The following is a 15,088-nucleotide window of genomic DNA, read 5'->3' on the forward strand; positions in this document are numbered from 1 at the left end:
GCTGGTTGCTTTCAGCTATGGTTGATTTCCTAAAGGGATAATTAAGGAAGGATGGCGCTAGCTACTCCCCGCGAGCCGCCAAACCCTAACCAAGGGGGTTATGGATCCGTGCCGGGAATGTGGACCGAACCCGCCGTGAGAGGTCTCTCCGTGAAAATCACTTGGCATAGGAGGACGCCTGGGTGCCAATGGGGGCTCTGGCCACCCATAAATCCCAACACTAGTGTTCTACGTGACTCGAGATGGGATCTCAAGGTCTTGATACTAGTTACAAAGTGGAATCTTGGAAGGATAAACCTTGGGGTTTTATTGCCGAAAGACGATAGGATTCTTCTGCGGAGGTAGAAAGGAGCACTTAATTCTCCTGTATGGATAGGAGACACACATTAATCCGAAGATAAGTTAAGGAAGATAACCCTAATTTAAAGTCTTTAAAAGGGATCCATTTCTTGCTAATGTGCAACAAGTGCAACATTGTACCTTGAACTACAATGGTAAAAAAAACTAGTCAACTCTTTCAGAGATGTCTTCTTTCTAGCTTGAGCAGAATCAAGTTTCATTTGCCAACTGTAGAATTCCTTACCTGAGGTGCTCCATCACACCATTCAATAATCCCACGAGCAATCACATTTCCCTACATGCATAAAAATCAATCGATTAGCAACATCCTAATGGGGTGATAAGACATTTGCAAACCAGTTTTTCATGCGTAAGGATGATAGAGTACATTAAAGTAACAGTTAGATCATGCACATGTCAATATATGTTAACTTGCACACACGATGGGATTGCATGATAAACATTGTTAGAATAGTAGTTCTAAAAGAAATTCCGTTTAGAGATCCTTGTCCGCGTCGAACTCTAGCCGATAGATGAAGATTGGATAACCTATGGCTAATCAGGTTGGAATCTTGTTAATGTACTCTTGGTGATGTACTAGCAATATGGGTTAGCACTTGGTGACTTGTGATATTAGATAGCTACTCTAGGAATTGGGTTGATGTTCTACCCTAAATAGGTAGCCATGATTAATAAAGGTCAAGATGAAATCACTTAGAGGATCTAGAAGGAACTTGTGAAATCGACCTTGTGAAGCCCTAACCCAAGGGGGAGAGCGAACTTTAGGGTAATTGATTTATGCTAAGCATGTTGCTTGGAACTGTTGAAATGGTTTTAACGAGGGTTGATCTTGTTAAAGATGGAATGTTGACCCAAGTTATGCTTGGTTGTTTGAAAAGATTGTAAATCCCTTGAGCAAGTGTTTTGATACATCCAAGTAAATATTGGTTGTGCATGCAATGGGATTGCGATGCCTGGAAGCAAGAGGTTGTGCATTCAACTGTTTGTTAATGTGGTTTTGGATGTTAACCCAAGTGGGGTGTGGTTGATGATTTCATGGCCAGGTCTGTGATGATTGATTGCCATGGGAACAAAAGGACGTTTTCCTAGTTAAATGATGTTAAGCTAGTTGCTTCAGTTGAGGATGATTTCCTAAAGGGATAATTAAGGAAGAATGGCGCTAGCTACCCCTTGCAAACTGCCAAACCCTAACCAAGGGGGTTATGAATCCGCGCCGGGAATGTGGACCGAACCCGCCACGAGAGGTCTCTCTGTGGAAATTACTTGGCGTAGGAGAACGCTTGGGTGCTAGTGGGGCTCTGGCTGTAAATCCCAATGCCTCTGGGCCCTACACAAGTATTCTACGTGAGACTCGAGATGGGATCTCGAGGCCTTGATACTAGTTACAATGCGGAATCTTCGTAGGATAAACCTTCGGGTTTATTACCGGAAGACGGAAGGATTTTTTTCTATGAAGGCAAAAATGAACACTTAATTCTCCTGTATGGGCAGGAGACAAACATTAATCTGAAGATAAGTTAAGGAAGTGTTTGATCTTGTTTTATATTGTCTTTGTGTCTGTGCCCTAAATTACGTAAAGGAACCTGTGACTAATGGAGTAATTAAGGAAGCTACTTTTATATGTCAAACATAATGTGGTAGGTAATTAGATAACTAAAACAACCCCCGAGGGAAGCGTGGTGGATGTGACCAATGGGTCCATCCTACGGCAGGGTGGTCTTGGTTAGCCGAGAGCTTTCCTCAAAGGAAATGTTAACGAGGAATGTTAGGAAAGGTCAGACGATGACCTTAGAAAATGTTGGTTAGAACCTTGATTCATACCGTTTTAGGGGACCGGAATGGGACTATGCCCTATGGGCAGAGAGGTCAAGCGATGCATCCCTCTCGTTTCCCATTCTCCTTGAACCAAGTGGGTACGAGTCTACTTGGGTCCAGTTGTATCTACGCAAAGTGGAGCAATTGTAGACCGACGCTAGAAGGCTGTTAGGAAGACCCGATTACAAGGAACCCGGACTTCAGGTTCGATCCTAGTGGGAATGGACGGATAATTTCTGTTGCGGGGCAGACTCGAGAGACCCTAGTTGGTAAACCCCGTGTCATTCCTTGGGAGTGTTGGGCGGCATCTTCTGGATATATCTCTCGATGGACTGCTAAGACGTGTCCCGCAATTTGAGGAGCGGTCACGTTACATAGTTAGCTCTTACTTGCACTTTTACAACTTCAACTCTAATATCCTATTATCCTTGATGAAAAGTTTTAGCATCACATAAGAGCTAAATAAGATACATGTCATTACGAGGGATAAAACGAGCATGAAGAGCTAAAGATTTAAAAAATCTCATATAAACAGCTCACTATCTATCAAAATGACCTTAGCTAAACCCCTCAACCAAGCTAAGGTGGCCTTGTATAAATAAAGGTAGGCTCATCCCAAAAAGAGGTATTAAGAGGAAAAGGAATAGGGGAATCATTAACCATAAAGGGAGTGTTCATCTTAAATAATAAAACCCAAAGAGAATGGTCTAAGTAAAGGACATCGCTAAAAACATTAAGTTTGCTTCTTAGTGCAACCCACCACCTACTATCATTACAATAGAACATGTCTTTCCATAACATATTTTTAGTAGAATTTTTAGGTGCGTGAACTAAAATGCCATAGAATATTTTAGGACTAGCATGCAACATGACTAAACAAAAGCTTCTCCACCATGATAGCCTACTAGCTCAGGCTTTAGACATCTCTAACCAGAAGGATGATTTCTCCCCTCCCCATAGGGCCAAGATCACAAAAAAAATCATGCCCATCAATAGGGATGCTCTTAGAATCCCCCCCCTTGATCTTCACTTATTGAGTGCTAGAATATTAGCTTTAGTACTCTTTATAATCTCTTAGGTGCAACTTGTCTTCTTTGCAAATACAATCTCCTAATATTCCAAGAAATGTTTTAAAGTATATGAAGCTTTTTTCTACTCCACATCAATAAAGTGTTTCTCTTTCTATTTTGCAAGCATTGCTTCTACATTCCTTTCAATGTCCTTGCTAGCTTGTTAAGATTGCCATACTTCTTTCCCTAACCATCTTGCATTTTCTTCTTACTCATCTCTCAATTTGCATGTTCTTATTATTAACATGGTCTAGCATGGTGGATTCTTTAGAGAGACGTCCCTCCTTCTATGCCTTTGAGGCCTCTTTGTTTTAATCTTTAGCCACCTTAGCAAAACCTTTCACCACTTCCTTACACTTGGGTTTATTCTCCTCCTTACCTTTGACCTCCACTTGGGTCTATTCTCCTTCTTAGACAGAGGACAATTATTTCTTGTTTCAACTTTAGTCTCTTCCATAGTAACCTCATTTGGACAATCCTTAAAATAATGTCTAACACCTCTACAAATGCAATAAGATTTAGGGAAGAGGAAAAATCAATAACTTTTGTGATAGCTAGATCCCATTTGCACAATACAATTCAATAAATTCAAGAGGTTACCAATAGAGATCCATATACTTTAATAAACTCAAAATGTTTTTAACAGCAATCCCAATTTACACATAGTCTTCTCGATTGTTTTGCATCATTAGCATAAGTAGAAACATAAATAATTCTACTGAAGGTGTTACCTAGAATTTTTACTTTGCCATTCGTCCAATCCAAAATAGAGCGGAAGGTGATCCATATGGGACATTCAAATTGCAAGTGCTTGTGATAATGAGAAAATTTCGCAATTCATGTTCCATTGCACTACATTGACAAGATTGTCTTTAACATTGACAACACTTTTAAAAATCCAAGTAACAAAGTCCATTAGCACAAATTAAAATTTATGATGAATGAATCAAAACTATCTAAGAATGGCTCTATCTTGACAGGTTTTAGCAAACTAGCACTCTTACTTGTACTTGCTTGAAGGTTTTCCTGTGAAATAGGAGTACATCCTAATGAAATAGCAATTGAGATATCTACACTCGGCCTTTAGTAGAGAGAAAGTCAACATCACACACCAAGCTTTACTTCCTCGCTCTGATACCTGAAGCATGTGCTTGTCATTGAAGCACTTAAGATCTTGGCACATCATCTCCTCCAATCTCTCCATGTCAAAATTTCCAATTGAAACAACTTCAACATACTCATCATTCATAACATCATTTAAAAATACTCGAAATTTATTGTCATCATAGCCATTAGAGCTTGAAGCCTCCTCCTGCGAAGGATGCTTGTTACCTAGAACTTCCTACAAGCTTGTAGGAGAGGTAGGAAGCCATGTGGACAACATACCTAAATGGTAATAGTGAAGTTTTAGTGCACACATTCGACACTCATACCCTTCCTTCTTACTACCAAGTTAAATTGAATCCATTAATGCTCTATCCTATGTTCCACACACACACACACACACACACACACACACACACACACACACACACACACACACACACACACACACACACACACACACACACACACACACACACACACACACACACACACACACACACACACACACACACACACACACACACACACATATATATATACATATATACATATATAGATATATATATACATATATACATATATACATATATACATATATATATATATATATATATATATATATATATATATATATATACATATATACATATATACATATATACATATATACATATATACATATATATATATATATACATATATACATATATACATATATACATATATACATATACATATATATATATATATATATACATATATATATGTATATATATATATATGTATATATATATATATATAGAGAGAGAGAGAGTAGCAAGCACATTGCATTTCATGCTCTCTTTTTCTTTTGCACTGTTCTATTTAAATAGAAGGGCATTCCAAAAATTTCAAAATCTCCTTTGCTTAGCTTGGGTGATTAAAATAAGAGAGCATAGTGCTCTTTTTGGATTCAAATTTCAAACTTTATATTTCCCATTGTGAAATAAATTTTTTCTTTCTTATAATGCTTAATAGACTTTAACTTATTTTAGCTATTGTATTCATCAAAATATTTGTCTAATAAACAATGTTTATACAAAATTGTGGAGGAAGACAATGAATAAATGAGTGCAACATAGACTTAGTAATATTTTGGTACTTTAATCAACACCTTACGATAGCAAAACACCAGCCATAACTATATAGTATAGATTAGTACTTAAAAAGCACATTACATTTGTTTGTTGTACTTGAGTCACAAAAACACCAACTTTTGAACTTGGGGAGAAAAAATATGATAGACCTTTGTAGAACAAGTAGCCTTTCTAAGTTTTGAATGATCATAATATTGTGGTTACTTTTTGTTTGAACTTCCAAGGTGTAAGTAGTTTGATCAAATTAATAGGTTGCCCTTTTTTAGTGACTTGGGCAAAATATATTATCCCAATTTGACAAAAAAGAGATTCCATGAAGACTAAATAATAAAGTGACGTGGACAATTGTGTCAAAAGTGACCATTAGTTTGGGTTACAATAAGATGTTAACATTTTAAAATATATAGGAACGACCTTTTGACATGCATTGGAGGGGCTCTATTTATGTGGGAAAGTTTTGGAACTTCCCCTCTAACCTTGCCAAACCTCTTAAAAGTTGTTCCCCACTTAAGGTAGCATGACTGGTGGGACTGGGACTAGACTTAGATGCCTTTAACATTAGTGCAACCCATGATTTCTAAAAGACTCGTAGGGAAGAGACAACTTGATTCTTTCGTTATTCTCTTGGCGTTCGATTCTTAACCTCTCCTATATATATATATATATATATATATATGGCAATGTAATCATTATCTTAAGGGATACAATCTACAAATATGAGTTTTAAGGTTTAAAGTTTTGAGACCTTTGGCACGTGGACCTCTCCTATAGGTTTGATAGCTAGGGTCTCCCTTGGTGGGGTTGACAATAAGCTTCATTGCACAAACTTCTAATTACTTTTAACATTGACAATCTAGTCCTCAAGAGCATCCACATCATATCAAACCCTTCAAAACCCCATTTTTAAACAATTTTCAAGGTTTTGACTAAAAACATCAACCCCTTAAGCTAGATACATGATTGATTTTTAGTATGATAGTAGCTGCCTAACATTTAGCTCATAATCTATGAATCTAAAGGTTCAAAATACTATATGATTTCTTTGAGCTTCCAAGCCATTATATAGTGGCAATCTACGAGTTGTCTAGCAAGCTCCCATTAGATTCACGCATTTTGTTTATAAATGCATCAAGATTAACACGTAGGCCACACCTTATCACCTCTCTCTCTCTCTCTCTCTCTCTCTCTCTCTCTCTCTCTCTCATGCTTCTCATCATGGGGAAATATATTTTTGTTTTTCAAACATTGTAAGTTACCTCAATATCCCACATGGTGGAGGGGAGAGTAGCCAAGTCAAAAAATAGAATAGAGGATGGGTTTGAGAATACGTTTTCATAAACTATTTCTTAAGGTAATGAATGCACCAACTGCAACAAAGCCCATGTCTTGGATCCAAACATGTAATTCAAGAGGCGTGACAAAGTAGAATTAATAGCTCAATTTTGTAGCTACATAGCAAGATCGTGTGACCTATCCCGACACCATATTAATTCCTCATTAATTCACTCAAAATGGTAGTCCTTTAGACGTGATGGATGACAGAATCAAAGTTATGTTGGTTCTTATTTGGCAAATCATTTGTTAAACAATGATCAAGCATGATGTCACATTAAACATATCAAGTGACACGCTAGCACGTGGGAATTTCCAAAAGCTAAAGAGCTCAAATGCTATCTTTAATCTGGCCAAATAAGAAAATGTAGTAACTTAAGCATAAAACACTTTACAATCACCAATCTCTTTTAATTCTTCCAATTGTGGGATAAATTAATTAGTGAAAGGTTTGCATGATATATACGTATCGGGATTCACAAGCCCTAGTCACACTCACTAAAACACACACACACACACACACTCTCTCTCTCTCTCTCTCTCTCTCTCTCTCTCTCTCATAAAGTGTTGCTTCCAATCCCAACTTCCAACGGCTAGCCTTACCTAGGAAGAATAAAGAAGCTCAATAAACTCACACTTTTAGGAGCTTTTGTCATTTGCACCCATTCGAGATCTCACAAGCAAAATCAATGAGTGACCCTAAAGTTGTCACTTCTCTAGCCATGAAACACATTTAGACCTCACTAAATCTAGGCTTTTAAATACTTGGTGGATTGACATACATGTCAACATGCATTATGAGAATATTATACTTGAACTTGCTACACCCCATCACACCAAGGGGATAATGTTAAAGTATGGCATGCATAGGTTTTCTAAAGACTAAGAACCCTTTTCTTTAGAAAATATCACAACAATTAAGACAAACATATGTATATTAGAGCAATAAAAAAAGTCTAAGTTGAGAGACACTAGGTAAATGTGAAAAATATGTGAAAAGGGGATGGATTTCATTTGGAAAACAAGATTCTTTTACCGTTTATAAAGAAAGAAAGGACAATATCTTTTGGGAGACCATGACTTTTCTTTTATCATCATTCAAATGCATGAACTCTAAATGAAGGAAAACACTTTTAGAACAAATATTTTACTATGCTTCAAAGGAAGATACCAATCAATGTTCTCACCATTTTTTTAGTATTAAGTGAAACTATTTATCTAAATATCTCAAATGAGGATAGTAAGGCTTCATTAAAGATAACTTTGTTATTGTCTTTGAAATAAAGGAAGAAAATAGTGATTAGTGGTATCTAAAGTGGCCGCACACATAGTTCACGCATTTGCATTAACAACTTTCCACATGGATTGCATGAAATCACACACCAAGACAACATCATTTATTGAATTGTTTATACATTGGAAATTAAGAAATTTCCCAAAAATACTATGACTCTAAAAATAACGGAGGCATTTCTTTGTGAAATATGTTGGGGAGAAGGTGATAAATATGGGGGGCAATTGTGCCCTCATGGTAGTCTCGTATTGTGAGCTCACTTCCATTGCTTATACACGAAGAGATTCCCTAAAAGAGTGTAAGTTGCCCAAAATGGGATGGTGTACAATGGTTTGGATCCTTAACCTAGTCCACTACCACCATTTCTGAATGCAGCTATAACAATTTAGCTAAATAAGCTTCACACACACACACACACACACACACGCACGCACGCACGCACGCACGCACAGACATGCACACACTCACACACATGCGCACACATAGATAGAGACATGCATGCGCGCGCACGCACACACACACACACACACACACACACACTCTCTCTCTCTCTCTCTCTCTCTCTCTCTCTCTCTCTCTCTCGGTAGTGCCATAATAGAGCTTGCTAGACTTTTTTAGGGTCTATTAATTAAAGTGAGCTAGATTGAAAGGGAGGAGAGTTGAAGAATGTGCCACACGAGGCTAGGTTTACTTGTGAACCTCATCCTTCTTGTTTGGAGGAACTTTAGAATCTTGCCTTGCCTTTAGAATCATGCCTTGTATGATGCATCTTATAGATAAACTCCTAAGCCTTTCACTTTTCTATAAATCGAATTATCTATGAGTTTTTCTTTTGAAATAGGCTTGGTAAGCTTCTAGAGCTTTGGACTTGAAAATTGGTACCATGTTGTTAAAATCTATAAAAGATAAAAGATGATGAGTAAGTGTTACTTTCGGTATGGGAATGCCATGGGTTAAGCCCAAGATGCATAAAGGTGGCTCAGTTGTGGAGTCAAAAAGATCTCATGGGGATGCAAGGCTTCATGGAAGGGATAGGTACATGTGGTATGGATAGGGCTTATGAGAGGTCTTTCCAAGATGCTTACAGGAGCTGCTTGGTTGCTTCTAGAGGCTTGGCAAATAAAATCCTATGTTTTAAATAGCTTAAATTCCTTTTATTTCACCAAATCTGACACTTAAAAAATTGGCCATACTTGACTATATTGTTTGATAACCATTCCTTTGAAGGAGTGTATTGCTTTTAATGTGAATATAGCTTCCAAAGGAAAGAACATAGGTGCATTTAGTATAGATTTATAATGCTTTCTTTAGCAACTTAGCTACAACCCTAACCATACATCCTTAAATGCGCTTTAGGATGGCTATTGATTCCTTCGAAGACTCAACAAGTATAGTAGATGTTGATCCAAAGTGATCCTTCGGAAACATTAAAAGATCAAAGCATTTCTAGAGCTCCATACCTCCCTCAAAATTGTTGCTGAAAGCACATTCCAATACTTCATTTGCCCATCTTTAAGCTTCCCTCGACCTTTAAACCAAACCTGTTTGGATCCAAGCGTAAAGGAACTTGCTCTTGATGAACAGGTTTCTAGTGAAGCAAAAACTCAAGTTCAAGAAATTCTTGCCACTTTGTAACAAGAATGATGAAAAACCAATAGAAATGAATAGCTAGGTTCTTGGATATGATGTAATGCATCTATTGTGGACTTGTTCGGTGGTTAAACCCACCCTTTAAGAGTCAAGTTGCACTTGGGTCTAATGGAGGGAAGGGAACCCCATCCCCCTACAAAATTTGTGTTGCACTCATGGAGGAAAGGGGCAGTGGGGTTTCACTAACCCTCCACAAACTCCACAAACCATTGCGACAAGGCAAGTGTTAATGCAAGGTTTGTGGGAGCGATGAGTTCTACTAGTTGCACCAAATGTCGAATCGGCCATCCACCAATTGCAGCTCTTGTCCCTGGTGGTTACATGAAACTACAATGAGTTGGAAGCTTTACGTTCCCGGATTAGAGCGGGGGGTGACCTAGCTCTAAGAAGTGTATCTTGGTTGTGAGTGTTTTCGTGACTCCTAGATAGTGGAGCTTTCGTGTTGTTGTGTGTATGTAGACCCTTCGTAATTATATCAGTACTTTTTGACGTGCTTCATAACACAATATGTACACCTTGCATTTATGTATGGTAGGCTCCCAGTCAGCAGCTACGTGTGATGCTACGCTGGCATATTCTTCAAGACGTGGCACGTGGATGACATTTCTTGCATTCCCATTTCGATACAATTTCCAAAATTTATTTGTAGCTTTCTTGATTCCATTTTTCTCTCTCCGTTGGACGCCCCCCCCTCTCTCTCTCTCTCTCTCTCTCTCTCTCTCTCTCACAATTCAAGCTATGGCATCTAGCTGGTAAGAATTCAAAGTCGACTCTCGAGCTACTGTAAAAGCCTCTCTCTCTCTCTCTCTCTCTCTCTCTCACACTGTACACATACACACAGTGAAAGTCTCCTGTCGATTATTTCTTTGGGATTCTTTGGGATTTTGCTGCAATAAGCGACTCCACTGCTCCACTGTAGCAAAGGTCCAGATTGCCATAATTTCAGAGGCTTAAGGCATTTGACAGACCTGCTGGGGTCTCTAATACCCAGCAGGGAAGGTTTGAACATTCCCTATGTCGAGTCCGGTTGCTGAAAGAGTGGAATCTCTATTAGAGAATATGGAAGCTAGTCTTCACCAGGCGATGAATGAGGGAGAGAGGGAGGACCCTACACAGCTGCTCCGGGATGAGGAGGCTCTCCTGGCCTTTGCCAACAACGACTTTGAGAGCTTGTTTGCGACCCTGGAGATGCCCTACGAGGACATGGAACGCAGAATCTTGGTGTCCAGTATGGTCCAAGAAGCAGTTGCCAAGGGTTTTCTCAAGGCTTTGGAAGAAGAATCCGCCAACGCATTGGCTGCCAAGGACGAAGAGATTTGCCAGTTGAGAGATGCGTTGAAGGAGAAGGACGCTGCTTTGTCCGAACTGCAGAAGGCTATCGGGGATAAATTTTTCGGTCCTTGTCCTGAAGAGAGCGAGAGTTTCCGCAAGTCTGAGAAGCTGTGGCAATTCGTGCATGAAAGCCAGAAGAAATGGCGTGAAAGCGAGGTCAGTTTCGAGGAGAGGGAGAAGGACCTGGCGAACTTAGCTGCCAGCATGGCAGACATGGCTTCTCTTCTGGACATTGAATACAGGAAGGCGGCCCTTTTGGAGAAGCAGCTTCTTGAGTTGCGGGAACGGGAAGTAAAGCAGACGGTTCAGATTTCTGCTCTGCAGGAGGAGGTGGAAAGGCTCAACTTGAACCAATCGAGATTAAAAAGACAGGCTCGGTTAAAAGAGCTTAAGTTTGGTGAAAGCATAGAGCGTGCTCAGGCAGAGAGTCAGCAGCAGTCTCTCCAAACTCGTAGAGTGATGGAGGAAAAGGATGCCTTGGAAAAGATACTGCAAGCCAGAAGCTTGGCGTTGTCCAATCTGGAGCGGCACTGCCGCGAGTTGGAAGACAGCTTAAGCTCACTTGCTGAGAAGCTGACCATATCTTCCACACTGGAGCACAGGCTAAATGAACGTGTGGAAGAACAAAAACTCATTCAGCAGGTGGAGAGGGAATTTCTGATGACAATGTTTGAACAACATGTGCTCAAATCACAGGCAGATGCTTTGAGCAGTGAAAAAAATAATGCATCAAGAACAAAGCTGGAGCACTGTGATGTGGAAGGTGGAGATGAGCTCTTTCATTTCAGACAGCTGAGTGAGGAAACAAGTTGGAAAGCTGATGCTGAATCATTGATTTTCCAAACAGTTGTGGATGGTTGGCACAAGGAGGTGTCTGATACGTTACAGAAAATAACCTTGGAGCTTGCATGGAGAGATGAAACCATATTTTATCGTGACAGGGAAGTGGAAAGGTTGACACAGGCAGTTGATGAATTGGAGAATGACTATGCCACATTAATGTCAATTTGCTTAACTCTGATAAGGGACCAGAATGATATGAGAGAAGAAATTGCAGGCCATTCAGCACATGAAGTGGATTTTGGAAGACGAAAATTGATAGAATTAAGTGAGCTTCTCAATTCCAGGGAGTTTACAGTAGGTCAAGGAGAGAGGTTCAGTACTGTCCTGGATCTAGAGGAGGAGCTTGTCAGTCAACAGTTCCAACATGAGGTTGAGCTCGAAATCATTTCAGAAGTTCTAAGGCAAAAACACCAGGATGTAGTTGGCCTCCTAGATCTAGATTTCACATTGTCTTGCAGTCAAGGTACATTTGATGGTAATGAAGCAGGTGAACAGATGAAGGTGCCAGCTGGCAATTTTCAGGAACTAGAAGCCCAGCTTGAGTCCTTTTTGGAGCTTGAAGCTTGCAGGCTTGAAAGGATCAAATCTGGTTGCTCAACATCGATTGCCAACTGTGAATTCAAGCTGGACAATCTGATGAAGAGCTTGTCTGACCAGGTGAATGAAATGAAGACAAAAATATCTTTTGTTCAGGAAGCCATCAAACAACAGGAATGGAAACACATAATTGAAAATGATATTTTATTGACAGTGTTGCAGGCTGCCCTTGGGCAGCAGACAGAAAGGAAACCAGAATTGTTAAGTTTCAAGGAGGACATTCAAATTGTGAACAGAAAGTCTCCTGTCAGCGACTTACTGGATCAAGGGAGAGGTCTAGACTCCCCACTGTTCATGCAAAAGGCTGGGATTATCAACCCTGAAATAGAAGATGAGTATCAGCAACAAACTTGTTTCAAGGCATTGGATTCTAAAACACGTTCTCAAGACAAGCTCATCTGCATACCAAAGAGAGACATTGAGGAGATGAGGAAGGAAAAGGCTATGCTAGAACACCAACTGGATGAGAGAACAGAGGAATTGTATAGTTTAAAGAGACTGTTTTGGAAAGAGAAGGAAGTTTGGATGTCGAAATTGTCCCAACCACAGAGGAAAGAAGTGGAGACTTTGTCTCGACATTCTTCAATTTCTTCTGAGTTAGAGGAAGAATTCAGGAAACTGGAGAAAGCCAGGTTTGATTCTCTAGTTTCGAAATTGAAAGGAGAGTGGACAGCAGAGAAAGCCACGCTTCTTGAGGTCATCAGTCAGAGAGATAGGGAAATAGAACACATGCGATCAGAGCTTGCAATACTCAATGAGAAAGAGAAAAGGAGCATCACAACAGAGGCACAACTTTTGGCACGGATTGCAGATTTAGAGATCGAAAAGGATAACCACTCTTGTGAGATCCTCAACCAGGAGTTTTCTCTTGCTAGACTGAAACAAGAGTTCCAAACTGAAAAAGAACACATGGTAACAGAGCTTGCCAAGCTTGTAGAGAAGGAGAGAGTTCATTCTACAACAGAAGGTTGCTTGTCAGCCCAGGTTGCCGAACTAGAAAGTGCAAAGGAAAAACTGATACTTGAAAGGCATGATCAGGATTCGCTGTATCTGAAGTGTAAGCAAGAATGGCAGACAGAGAGAGACTATCTTCTAGAGAAGGTTTCTGAGGCAGAAAAAGCCGTGGAGGAAGCCAATTCCAAGCTGACCAATCTGTCTGAGACAGTGAGGTCATACATGAAACAAATTGAACAGCTAGAGAATGAAAGAAATCAGTTAAATAAACTAAAGGTCCAGGTGCAACCTGCAAATTCTTTGGAAGAAGCAGAGATTGCCCTTGCTTTGGCCAAAAAAGAAAGGGAGGAGGAAGAAAAGAGGAGGAAAATTCTGGAAATTCAGCTGCAGGGCCTGAAGCTTGAAGTAAAAAATTTGCAAGGCTTGAATGATGAGGTCACAGCTTTGAGAAACAAGTTGGAATCAGTTCCAAGGCAGCTTGAATCAAAGCTTGCAGAGCAGATCAATCAGTTTGTAAAAGCTTCTCAGGAGATGGAACGCAAGACTATTAATGGAATGCAAGAAAAAGTGGCAAGGTATGATGTTGTTACTTGCTTTTGGCAAGGTCTGTTGTTGTGACTTGCTTATGGCACGGTAATAGGTATGTTTTTGTCACTTGCTCATGGATAGTGTTCCATTCTATGCTTGTGATCTAGTTTTGTGCAGTGTATGCCTATTATATCATATGCTTCATTGCTTCTGCTTATTTTCTTCTGTTTGGTTTAGTCCTGGTTCAAATAAAGGATCTAACTGCCATGGAACTGATGAGGAATGTATTTGGTGTTGAGCTCTTGAGACCATAGTAGAGGAAATGGCTGATATCTGGCCTCACAATTGAGAATCTCTGTTTCCTGAGCGCATCTGTTGCCATTGCTGTTCTGCCTGTTTCCTAATATTAGTACAAATATTGCTGATAGATTTCTTCCATCTGGTTTCCTCACGAGTCACTACATTTGTCAATTTGTCTTTGTGTGCTTCTCACGTGTCTCTGTTTCACTTAGCTGTTTCCATTTCCTAGCCTCAAGCCATTGCTGTTCTAATGTCTTTAGGTTGCCGTTTCTGTTGCATGCGACTATGCCTGGGACTTTTGGCTTGACGATGTATGTTTGGTGTGAGGTCATCACTCTGAAACAAACCTTAAAATTGTCAAAGAATATTTGCATCTAAGGGCTGAGTTAACTCTTCTGTGTAGCTTGAGAGGGATGATGGGAAAACTTACTTGGTTACCTCAACTTCTTGGATCAAATCCTATCCTACAATCATCCTAGCCTGCCTGTTACTGCCAGCCCCTCCCTCTTCCTTGCTAGCTCCCCACACCTCCCCCTCCCTCTTCCTTTTCCCACCTGGGGGGGATTTTGCCTTCTGCCTGCTTGTCTTGGTCTACCTCCCTCTTGAGTGTCATATTGAACTCCCTTCCCTACTCATGTGGCTGCCTGCTTCCTCCCTGCTCATTGCAGCATCACCATTGTACCCTTCAATAGCTGCCATCACTGCTGTTGCCATTGCTCATTGTCACCACATCTACCCTTGTCTCGTATGCTGCTGCTGCCTGTTCCTTG

At 39.9% G+C, this 15,088-nt stretch overlaps 1 protein-coding gene across 1 annotated transcript in view; it reads left to right on the forward strand.

Annotated features, from left to right (window-relative positions):
• The first annotated feature begins 10,489 nt into the window (after positions 1-10,489).
• LOC148034898 (uncharacterized) overlaps positions 10,490-15,088 on the forward strand; it is a 53,231-nt gene continuing 48,632 nt past the window's right edge. The window contains exon 1 of the mRNA XM_087679845.1: positions 10,490-14,065. Coding sequence (XP_087535971.1) covers positions 10,779-14,065 — 3,287 coding nt within the window. The 5' untranslated portion in view covers positions 10,490-10,778. The remainder of the gene's footprint in view (positions 14,066-15,088) is intronic.

Source organism: Lygodium microphyllum, chromosome 6 (assembly GCF_053477565.2).
Source record: "Lygodium microphyllum isolate KBCC chromosome 6, Lygodium_microphyllum_v1.1.10, whole genome shotgun sequence".
NCBI classification, from domain to species: domain Eukaryota; kingdom Viridiplantae; phylum Streptophyta; class Polypodiopsida; order Schizaeales; family Lygodiaceae; genus Lygodium; species Lygodium microphyllum.